At 35.1% G+C, this 12,023-nt stretch overlaps 2 protein-coding genes across 3 annotated transcripts; both read left to right on the top strand.

The window, feature by feature from the left end:
* Positions 1-1,870: 1,870 nt before the first annotated feature.
* Positions 1,871-4,565, top strand: LOC111457228 (serine/threonine-protein kinase HT1-like). Of its 2 annotated transcripts, XM_023099419.1 has the most exons (4): positions 1,871-2,093; positions 2,248-3,402; positions 3,568-4,020; positions 4,087-4,565. In XM_023099419.1, exons 2-4 carry the CDS (start codon positions 2,743-2,745, stop codon positions 4,360-4,362), a joined length of 1,389 nt encoding a protein of 462 aa, XP_022955187.1. In that variant the 5' UTR covers positions 1,871-2,093; positions 2,248-2,742; the 3' UTR covers positions 4,363-4,565. The 2 variants fall into 2 exon arrangements, with proteins under 2 accessions (XP_022955187.1, XP_022955186.1); XM_023099418.1 differs by having other exon boundaries at positions 3,568-4,565.
* Positions 4,566-9,553: 4,988 nt separating this feature from the next.
* LOC111457231 (transcription factor bHLH162-like) lies at positions 9,554-10,516 on the top strand. The gene is made up of 3 exons (XM_023099421.1): positions 9,554-9,752; positions 9,849-10,154; positions 10,281-10,516. Exons 1-3 carry the CDS (start codon positions 9,627-9,629, stop codon positions 10,383-10,385), a joined length of 537 nt encoding a protein of 178 aa, XP_022955189.1. The 5' UTR covers positions 9,554-9,626; the 3' UTR covers positions 10,386-10,516.
* Positions 10,517-12,023: the final 1,507 nt, after the last annotated feature.

The raw sequence follows: 12,023 nt of genomic DNA, 5'->3' as shown, positions 1-12,023 counted from the left end.
TAAGAAAGACAGCTATGCAGAGTTTTCCCGACTTTGACTTCTTTCCAGTCTCGTGGCAGATTCCGTAATATCACCAAGTCCAAAGGTCATTTATTAATACCCCTTAATTATCTCCAAAATTGCCATTAATTTTAACCAAAAAAATAAAATAAATAAAGGTATATTTGAGTATTTTTTACCCTAAGTTACGGCCGACAATAAGAAGAAGTAAAAAACAAATAATGGTGGACTTTTGATGTCTCGAACATTCTTTATAACTAACCAAATTCATTTTAAACATGTTTTGTATAGACATTAGACTATTCCCACGTACCAACATGTATTGTACTTACTCTCGGAATTTTCAAGAAACTATATACTTTTCTTAAATTACTTATAAAAGTGAAAATTGTCCTCACAACTGTCTTTTTAAGCACGTTTTGTCTTTATCCATATGTTTTCTAAAAAAATTATAAATTTACCAAATACGAGATTACTCTAAGCCAAATACACTGAACTTTAGAGTTTATATAGTCGAGTCACCTGAATTCTCGGGACAAATAATAACAATATTAATTTGCATATTTTCAATGTTTGAAAATTGAAGTTCAAAGTAATAACAAAATGGAGAAGGACCACTGTTGTAAGAATGTGACATCTGTAGAGGATTATTATTTTGAGTGCCCGGATTTCAGTCCACCGTCTCACATCCCTCTAAATATCCTTCCACAAAAGTTTAGATAATATTTTATCTTAAATAAAATGCCCTCCAACTTTTAAAAAAAAATTATATAAATATTTTTAATATTAAATTTCTTCCTATCTATACATTTGAATTTCTTTATAAGACATAAACTTCGTGTTAAAACATTATCATAAACATCTTTAAAATAGCACAACGAAATATTAAATGAAGTAAATAAACATTTAAATTAAATACATCGTATTCTAATCTAAGTCTAAAAAAATAAATGTAATTATCCAGTCATGATCTCGAAGTACGATGCTGTCATCAACTGTATAGGAGTGCCTTTACATGAAATAGAAGTAGCACATGCAAACACATAAAATTCATGAGTGAAACCTATCACAGCAATCTATTTTTTTACCGCTATTCTAAGTGGATAATTAGAGTGTACTTAATTTCTCTACCCACGGCCTACATGTGCGAGTATGGACCCATCCAGCCTTTCACCCAATGTCCAAGTCAAACAAAAGGCCCATCCTTGAGTATCAACTGCAGCCCAAGAAGAAAACTTCTCTGACACAAGCCCATCAGTGGCTCACAAAAGCATACCTGACCTAAATAATTAATTGCAACCAAATTAATACTATTTGATAAAAGAAAATAAAGATCTAAAATATCAACCAAATAAAATGTGATACTCATAATAAATTCAATAATATTTCATATAAAATATAAATAAGGTTAAATATAATTTCTAAAAGTTCAAATTTCGATAGTGGAATAAAAATTCAAAGGAGTCATTGGAGACGAAAATGAAAAATATAATTATCATCTCTGATCCCTTTATAGTCACCTCTACGACGAATAACTAATTTAATTTTTAAAAATTAAATTTGGTTAAATAAATAATAGTATCAATTCAATAATGACGCAATATATAAAAAAAAAAACCAAGTTGGGTCCCACTTGTTGGCAGCGTTGATTGAGTAGGCGAGATGGTAGGGGCCGTACCCCACCAATCACCAACGTGCCACGCTGGATTTGATATTTTATAATTCCCTCTGATTATGACACGTGGACTTTCTCCTTCACTTTTGCTAGCCCTTGGGCCCCACTCCCATTTTGCCGCGCCGCACTGGGACCCACCTCCCAATATAGCTCCGCTTTCTAATAAAATCGTAGGCTCCACGGGATGACCGGAGAACCAACCTCCTCCTCGTCTGCGTGCGTCCCACACTTCCTTCTTTTTCTCTATATTTCTTCGTTTCTTTCCCATTTCAAATTATAATATCTGTAATCCGCAAGCGGAGAGGGAAACGAAACAAACGATTCTGAAATCACCGATTTCCCGGCGATTCTGTGCTGTTTTTGATTCAAATATGGCTCCAATGCTGCTCGGAGGATCCATCCTTTTGCTCATCTCCTGGTCAGCTTCTATTGATTCTTCTTGTTTCTGTGAATCAACGATTAATGTGATACTAGGTTTATCTGTAGTATGAATGCGATTGAGCGGCGACCTTTATTTTATTTTATTACGTTTCTTTGTTTGTTTATTGAAATTCTGCTGTTGGATTTTGTAGACGGAGGAGACTAAGAACGTTTGACTTTTTGATGGTAAAAGTTTAGGGTTTAGAAGAACAGGTCAAATTTGTTGATTTTTAGATAAGGAGGAGGGTTAAAGGGGGGGAAAACTGCGATTTGGGAGCTCCTAGATTTGGACTTTCTCTTGGTGTTTGATGGGATATATTGGGTTTCAAGGGATTTTGGTACTGATGGATATGAGATTATTGGTTGAAACGATCTTGTTCTTGATTGATCTTCACGGCTTTGATTAGCCATCTCAATGTTCTGCTGCTAAAAACACGAAGAAATTCTGTTTCTGTGGCTGTTTTGCTTCTTGTTTTCTTAATTATTCATGGGATTTCTTGAATTCGGGTTTTGGAGAGCTGTATGATTCAAACTAGTTTGTTTCTAAACTTCCCTTTTGATCAATTCAAGCCTTCTTCTCAGCTGGAGGAGAAGAACAAGAAGAAGAACAGCAAATAGTTTCTTAAGTTTTCAGTGTTTGGGAAACCATGGAGGAAGATCCTAATTCTTGGTTAAGAAGAACCAAGTTTTCCCACACAATTTGCTACCGTTTAGAGTCCTTAAGATTGCCTTCCTTTCCTATCACAGCTCCTTCTCATCCTAAATCTACCCTTAACAAGCAGAGGTCTCTATCTCCACCTTCACAAACTACACTCTTAAGCACATTTAAGGATGCACGTAATGATTCGAAGCGATTTTCAACTCCGCAACCTTGTAGACGAGAGCCGAGAGAAGAGAAGGGTAAAAGGGTATTCAATAAAGAAGCTAAGGTGCATAATTCCTCAGAGGAAGAGAAGTTAAGAAGCCCTGTAAGGCATCTTGCATCATTTAAAGGCAATGAGAGATCCACGTTCATGAAGGAGGGTTCTTGGACCAAATTGTTTGAACACAAAAGAGGGAAGGTCACTGCTGTTGATGCTGTTGATGAATTCTCTGTTGACTTGTCTAAGTTGTATTTTGGATTTAAATTTGCTTATGGAGCTCATAGTTGCCTTTACCACGGACTTTACTTCGACAAAGTTGTTGCTATTAAGGTCATCAATCTACCAAAGCACGACGAAAATGGCGATCTTGCAGGTCGCATAACAAAGCAGTTTGGTCGGGAAGTAATCCTTTTATCTCGTCTTCACCATCCCAATGTTATTAAGGTAAACTACTTTCTACTGATTCATGACAAGTTCATCTGAATTACAGTTCTTAGGTTGTCTTTAACGTTCGATATGAGTTCCCGAGTTCCCGGTTTCTGGTCGCAAAGGAAAGAATCTGTATAATCAGTTATGGATTGAAAGTATTGTATTCACATTGTTTTGCAGTTGGTAGCAGCTTGCAGAAAGCCTGGTTATTGGATCATAACAGAGTATCTATCTCAAGGTTCGTTAAGGGCATATCTACACAAACTTGAAAACAAATCTCTACCACTTCAAAAACTGATTGCCATTGCATTGGACATTGCTCGTGGAATGGAATACATTCATTCGCAACGCATCATTCATCGAGATCTCAAACCCGAAAACGTTCTTATCGATCAAGACTTTTGTCTTAAGATTGCTGATTTTGGCATTGCTTGTGAGGAAGCACATTGTGATACACTGGCCGACGATCTCGGAACTTACCGATGGATGGCTCCCGAGATGATCAAACGTAAACATTACGGACGGAAGGTCGATCTCTACAGCTTTGGACTTATCCTGTGGGAATTGGTGGCAGGAAGAATCCCTTATGAGAATATGACTCCAATCCAAGCAGCTTATGCAGTTGTTAACAAGGTAATAGTTGTTTTGTACCATCTTGTTTCTTCACAACTGAAACACTGTTCTTGTTGTTTGTTTCAGAATATCCGACCAGTCGTCCCGAGCGAGTGTACTCCGGTGATGCGGGGATTGATCGAGCAATGTTTGTCAGTGCAACCAGCGAACCGGCCGGAGTTTTGGGAGGTGGTGAAAGTGCTAGAGCAAGTTGAGAGTTCAGTTGGGGGAGATGGGACATTGATGAATGTAGAGCAGAAGCCAAGTTGGGAAGTTCACAAGAAAGGTTTAAAGCATTGGATACAAAAGCTTGGTACTCATCATTCCCACACTTCTCTATCCTCCAAATCTAAATTCATATGATTCTTTCTCTGCATTTCTTTCCTTTTAGGTTCAATGTAAGATTAAAAGAGAACTTTTGCAGATTTTTGGTTCTTCATTTGTTCTTGTTTCTAGCATTCTCGTGACTGAATTGAAGACTATCAAAGGCTTGAATGCTTGGAATTCTGTCCTTACCTGTTAATCCATTTGATTTTGATATGGCCATTATTAGTTCGGCTTCACCTGTGACACATTGTCAACAAAGCTAAATTTTAAGTTTGTGTTTGAAAAGATTGAAAAAAAAGTCATATTCCAAACTGGTTAGGGACTTTAGTCATTCCAGACGGGTTCTAAGTATTCCAGTTTTAGAAAGAGATAATTGCACTAATGGACCAAATCCGAGGTACATTGGTCAAATTATCCATACAAATTTGTTTGGTTTGAACATAAAATATTTGATAATTAAGTGTTTCGTTTCAACATAAAAAATTTGATAATTAAGTTTATTGTTTGAAAGGAAGTATTCTATCGGAAGAAGAAAATCTTAGTATGTATTATATTTGATACTTTTTTTATAGACAAAATTTTGTAGGGTTACACTCTATTACAGCCAAAATTTTGTATGGTCGATGATATTTAGCCTCTCGGTACGGTTTACAGAAATTCTCTTGGTACTGTTTACAGGCAAAATTTTGTCCTCCAAGCAAAATTTGTATGGTTGATGATATTTAGCCTCTCAATACGGCTTACAGGCAAATTTTGTATGATTAAGGATATATTTACGGTTTACAGGCAAAATTGTGTATGATTAAGGATAAATTTACTGTTGCTAAATTTTGTATGATTAAGAATATTTAGCCTTTTATTACTATTTACGGTTAGTACTCTTGATTTTGTAAATGATTATAAGCAAAAAAAAAACTTTCACCAACGTTTTATGTAGGATAGTTTTAGCAAATATTTACCTTTTAGTAGCAAAAAAACTTTCACCAACTTTTATGTAGGATAGTTTTAGCAAATATTTACCTTTTAGTTTTTGAAAGACTGTGTGAATGATTATAAACAAAGAACTTTCACCACCATTTATGTGGGATGGTTGGTTAAGTATCTCTACATCGACGAAAAATTGGCATTCAACATTTACTTTTTGATCGTCTCGAAATAATAAGCGATCAACATACTATGGCATTTTGCTTCTTCCAAGTCTTGTGGTCTCATTTTCTTTGTCACTCAATCCTAAGTTTGTAGGCTTCATTGTTGCTCCATCTCTAAGTTGCGAGTTTCATCGTGGCCCATTCCTAGAGATTTTGTTGTTTCTCTATCTTCATCGTCCCGAGATTTTGTCATCGCTCAATCTCCAATTTCAATTTAGGAGGCTCCATTGTCAGTCTACATCTCGCTCTTTCAAATATTTGCTAAAACCACCCCACCTAAATGGTGATGAAATTCTCTCATTATAATCATAAAATAAATTATAAGAATATAGAAAGAATAATAAATAATAAATAGATACAAATATTTATCTAAATTAAAAGGGCAAATATAATAACTATGGTAAGCGAAAGTGAAATATCTAGATATTTGTCGGTAATAAAATATTAAATATGATAAATTATAATTGATGCCTAAATATCTATTATCTCCAAGATGTCGCACACCTCATGTTCATGGTGTCACTTTTTGCCTGAAGTTCATGCTGCACTTTGTGCACCCTAAGTGCAAGTTGTTGCTCACCCGCCTCAAATCCCAATTGTCGCTTCAACTACTCTCTTCAAGTTCAAGATTGAGCATTGCATGATTTTAAGAACCAATATTATCAGTCTCTTAAAGCTAAGGTTCGAGCTTTATTTCCTTCAAGTTTCACGTTTGATGCCCGTTCGAATATCGCCTCAAATCCCAAATGCTTTATTTACATATTTTTTATTTGACTAATTAAGGGGAAGCTCATAAGTTTATAAATAAGAAATACGATCTCCATTGACATGAGACATTTTGTTAAAATCAAAAGCAAAATCATGAGTATTCATGCTCAAAGTGGACAGTATTATATAAGTTTGTCTCTCCTAATATGGTATTAGAGTAAGGTTGGTGTAGGTTGTTTAATCCCTTGAAATTCTTAGTATGCTACGTGGGAAGAGGATCATCATCCAAACTACACACATTTGGTTAAATGGGTGCTTCTGAAAAGACTACGAAGAAGCTCCATAAAATTCGAATTGTCAGAAGATGGAAAAAGAAATTATAGCATTGAAGCAAAATCAAATCTGGGAACTAGAGTTATAAGGCTTGAGTGGTTAGTCATCTCTTGCAAGCAAGCATACAAATAAAGCGTCGCCCCGATGGATCAATCAAGAGATACAAGGCTTGATCGATTAGTTGCTCGAGGATTCGCCCGAATGAATCAATTGAGAGATACAAAACTTGATGGTTGTTCGAGGGTTTTCTCAACAATATAGTATGACTATGATAAAACCCTTAGTCCAGTGGTGAAAATCACTACTATATCGGTCCCACTAGTACTTGCGGCAAGTAAAAATTAGAAATTATGGCAGATAAATGTGAAGAATGCTTACTTGCCCGAAGAGTTGGACTAGAAATTTACATGAACACAAACCAAGTAGCTTTAAGAGTACAATTGGTATCACAAGTCGGTACAACTAATCTGCAATTTTCCTAGTAGAAAATTAAATATTTCATGCTAGAACAAAGCATGTGGGGGTGTACTACCATTTTATTAGAGAGAAAATCCTGAATGAAGAATACAAATAACCCAGTGGCAAACTTGTTTACAAAAGAGCTGAATACTAGTAAATATGAAGGCTTTTGCTGTCAGCTCAGTGTGGTACGACAACTGAGAACTAGTGATGGGGGAGTGTTAAAATATCATCCCTAATCCAATAGGGTATATTTTAAGAATAAAGGTATATATATGTTTTAGAAATAAATAGTCTAGCCTTACTCTAAGCTTCCACCCTATTAATTTGTAGTATAGTACCCTTTATAGACTCTCTTGTAATCTTCTCGATTGGTCTTAATAAAAGCTCGAATTTTTCCCACAAAATAGTTGTGTTTAGGCCTTTTAACTTATCAATGTCAATAGAATTCTCAAATGTCGAACAAAAAAGTTGGGAGTCTCAAATGTGTAATTAAAGTGACTCAAATATCAAACAAAATGTGTACTTTGTTGGAGGGCTCTAGAGAAGGAGTCTAGTCTCAATTAAGGGGAGATTGTTGGAGGGCGTCAGAGAAGGAGGCCTCAGGAGAGGCTCTATGATTTACTTTCTTCGAACGAAGAATTGTTGAGAATTATTGGAAAGAGTAACCCCAAGTTGGCTAATACTCAAAGTGATCTCCATTGATACGATGCCACTCGAGAAAATTAAAAACAAAACTGTAAGAGCGAGGTCCGTTGTTTCTAACGTCTATCATAATCAAATAGAGTGACTTCAACTCGCACCTACCTCGTACCATGGGCTTCAACTCACACCTACCTCGTAGCATGTGCTTCAACTCGCACCAACCCCAGCGTATTAAACAAAGCTTTGGCGTCTCGCACCTACCACATCCCATGTGAAGTGGACTTAACACAGCTTCATCGTCTAGGATACTCCGCCACTTTTAACTTCTTGCATTTCATTACGAGTAAAACATTTGATTCCCAAGTGTTATAATAGCTTTTATAAATGCAAACACTAACACGAATTCCAATAATTTAAATCATGATGCATTTAAATATGAAATTGCTCGCAGATATTGTCATTTTATCTTGTTATGTATCATCATCAGCCTCACGATTTTAAAACGCGTATGCTAGGGAGAGGTTTTCACACTGTTCTCCTCTCCAACCGGTGTGTGGCCCAGCGTACTGATTAACACACCGCCCTGTGTCTAGTTCTGATACCATTGGTAACAGTCCAAGCTCACCGCTAGCAATTATTGTCCACTTTAGTCGGTTACGTATCGCGGTCAACCTTAAGGTTTTAAAATGTGTATGTTAGGGAGAAATTTCCACGCCCTTGTAAAAAATGCTTCTTTCTCCTTACCAACCTACGTGAAATCTCACATTTATAATCATGGTTTTTCCATCATATTTTTTTTAGACATTTCTAATTCATGATTTCTCGTATAACATATGCATAATTATATTCATGGTATATCGTATAACATATATATGTATAACATGGTGTTTTCTATAACATATACATAACCATATCATTAGCAAATAATTTTAGTCAACATAGTAAGTGTTATTCATGCATCAAACAATTCATCCAACCTAATTCTTCCACAGTCCAATAGATGAGAATGGATCTTAAAACTCATTTGTAAAACTACACTCACCAAATTATCCTAAAATCAACTTAAATATCGACCCAAGTAGCCTAAAAAATTCATTAAACCGGCCTAAACCACCTAAAAACCCCTCGAACTAGCTAAAAAATGGTTGAACCATAGTTGAAATGATAAAAAAAAAAAAAAAACGTTTAGAGTTGTCGAGCTACATACAAGTTGCATGGTGAGGCTGAGTCACATGTGAATCGACTTTTCATTATTATAAAAATGACTAAAATACCCTTACACTTTATTTTTCAGATGTCTCCCATCTTTCCATCTCTTCCACAACTTTACTTGCAACCACTGGTTCCCATTTCCCATGAGTTCATCACGCGATTTCAAAATAAATTTGAACTTATTAATCCATAAAGTTTAATAAGTGTCTTTTATAATAATTTGACATTATTAGAAGAATTTCGAAGATAGAGAAAATGGTAAAAACTTGTATATAAAATAAGAGATTAGTATACTTTCAAAAATAACTTTTATGAGTTTGTCCATCATTAACGTATCTATATTTTATCAAGATAATCGTGAGATAAGAATATCATCAACATAGGCCATTTGGGATCATGATCCTATGAGCCCACAACCAACATAGGCCATTTGGGATTACACTTACAACTAAACTACTAACTTTGGTGGCACCAACAAAGCCCTCATTTGAATAAGGATAAGGATAAGGATGAAGATGTCCCTAATTGATATTCACTTTAAACTATACTTCCATAATTTCCTCCTCATGTTTGTGCTCGAATCTCGATTTTTTTGGATCTATGCACGTGCCTAAATTTACGTTAAAAACGTGTGCAAAATAATATATCATATTTGATGATCTTTTTTTCCTTTTAAATATTACCAAGTGTTCTTTAATATCAAGGTTTCATTACTCCTATTCTTCCCCATATTTTCTTTGCATATATCAAAAGAGACAAAGCCATAACTTTTCGAAGATTTTCAAGCTCCCAACGATGGCGAACAACTCCATCCATAATCCATCTGTGTCGAGATCCGACCTAAAACTCATAGAGAAGAATAGAGGAGAGGAAATGAAAGCCCTTTTCTCGAGGCTCCATTCTCTTGTCCCAAACAAAAGCGTAAGGATTTTTTTTTCCTATACTCTATTTTTATCGTGTTTGGTTGATGAGAAAATTTGTTGAAATAACTCCAAGAAAATTTTGAGTTGGGTGCAGGAAGGTGAAACGATGTTGTCGGATCAGATAGAAAACGCCACGAATTACATAAATCAACTCAAAGAGAATGTGGAAAAATTGAAAGAGAAGAAAGAGAAGCTAATGAGATTGGGAGAAGAAAGTACAATGGTGCAAGTTGAAGCTCGTATAGTGGGTTCTTCATTGGAGTTTCTTTTGACTACTAGATTTGATTATCACTCGATTTTAAGACAAATCCTTCAGCTGCTTCAAGAAAATGGAACTGAGATCGTTCATATCAACCGGTCAACGGTCACGGATCGAATTTTTCACAAGATAATTGTTCAGGTATGATAATAAATCAAATTTATCCTATTAATTACATGAATCAATATAAATTATCCTCTAATTAATTATATAGATGAATTGTATTGAGTAAGAAAATTGATAATATTTGTGACGACTGAAAATTAGATGGTTGGAGAAGGGATGAACTCAGAACGCGCCGAAGGTGAAAGGATCTGTGAAATAGTGAAGAAGTTTGTTTCACAATACAAAGATGGACAAAACATTGATTGATTCGAAGGTTTATGATGTATGTCCTCTTTTGGTTGAATGTTTCAAAATCTTGGAATTCAATTCTAAATAAGAATAGAGTAGCGATTGGTGAACATGTATTATCTACCATTGTTAAAGTCGAGTAGGAATTCCTTGAGAATAAACCTTACCTTCACCGTGATTTAAATAGATTTATAGTTCTTAAGTAACTTACCATTTATTTGAAGTGAACTAAATATTTCTAACCAAAGTAACCCGAGGCTGAGCTCTAAATTATTAGAAAATCAAAATTTTTCGTTGTTAGATAGTTCATTCTCAGTTTTTTCTTGCTTGATGAATATAGTTAGTTCTCATCACTCTCATTTTAAATTCTAGTAAATTCTAGTATTAATATAATGTGGTGTATCAATAGTATATCAATACTCGTTACAAATTCGTAATTTTAAATATATCAATACTTACTTATTCTACCTTGCCCTCCTTTCGAACTTAGCTTGATGTTCACTAGACAGCATTGACATATCCTCTTGTGAAACATCCCATATAAGACACAAGGTGGTGGCTTACGAAATACAAATGTGCTCGTTCCTTGGAAAACTCCTATGGGATGAGTGACCTATTCTCTTCCCCCATTTAACACAGCTGCCTCATCTGCAACAATGCCATCCCCATAAGGACTTGTATTATACTCAATTTAGCATTTGACAAGTGCATGTCTTACTTGACTCCTCGCTTCTTTGGCTTGCAACCATTGATACTATTCTTCTAATGTGAATGGTTCTTTGAAAGATACTCAACCTGATTTGTCTTCTAATTTACTATTGTCCACTTCAAAAAAACTCAAGCAAATGAGCTTGGTTCTTGTTTTATTATAGGTAGAACTCCCTCACTGATGTAACACACACGACACTCTAGCACTTGGGGGAGTTTTTGGTTCTTGTTTTACTATAGGTAGAACTCCCTCACTGATGTAACACACACGACACTCTTGCACTTGGGGGAGTTTTGGCTTCAATGCTCAACATTATCTAATCTTGACAGCACAACTACCCTGTCGAAACTGACACTCTTGACACACTTGTGTTGTCTTCATTCAACCCTTTTCCTGCCATTCTTGTTCAACTAGACACATAAAATGTGGCTTATTATCACGATTGTACATTTTAACCGTGCAATGTCTTGTTCTTGACACTCTCATGACAAGTCTTAAGGAGAACCTAAGCCCCATATATATATTTTGCTCAATTTTGTAGCTTTGTCGGACCTTAGGTGAGATTTGCAGAATCTAGATTCTACACCTGATGACTTTGACCTTTTCCTTTATCCTCTATGATATGGTCATGCTACTTACTCCTCGCTTAGTGAAAACTATCCCCACAAACCAACAGAAGTCCTTTCAGCATAATTTTTCCTCACTCACATGCATAGTAAAAAAAGCAAAGAATTAATTGGTATTGGTACCGTGCACAAACCCTAAACCCTAATATAAAACATCATAATAAATTAAAAAATATTTTAGAAGAAAAAAATATACTTCAACCTAACATTTAAAAATTCTACTTTTAATACTATAATATCATCTTCAACATTTAAAAAACAACACTTATTAATTTATTTACTAAATAAAAAAAAAAAAAAAAAAAAAAAAAAAAAAAAAAA

Source organism: Cucurbita moschata, unplaced genomic scaffold (assembly GCF_002738365.1).
Source record: "Cucurbita moschata cultivar Rifu unplaced genomic scaffold, Cmos_1.0 Cmo_Scf00019, whole genome shotgun sequence".
In the NCBI taxonomy this organism is placed as follows: Eukaryota; Viridiplantae; Streptophyta; class Magnoliopsida; order Cucurbitales; family Cucurbitaceae; genus Cucurbita; species Cucurbita moschata.
The sequence above is the reverse complement of the archived record's forward strand: the minus strand, read 5'-3'. Positions and strand labels throughout refer to the sequence as shown.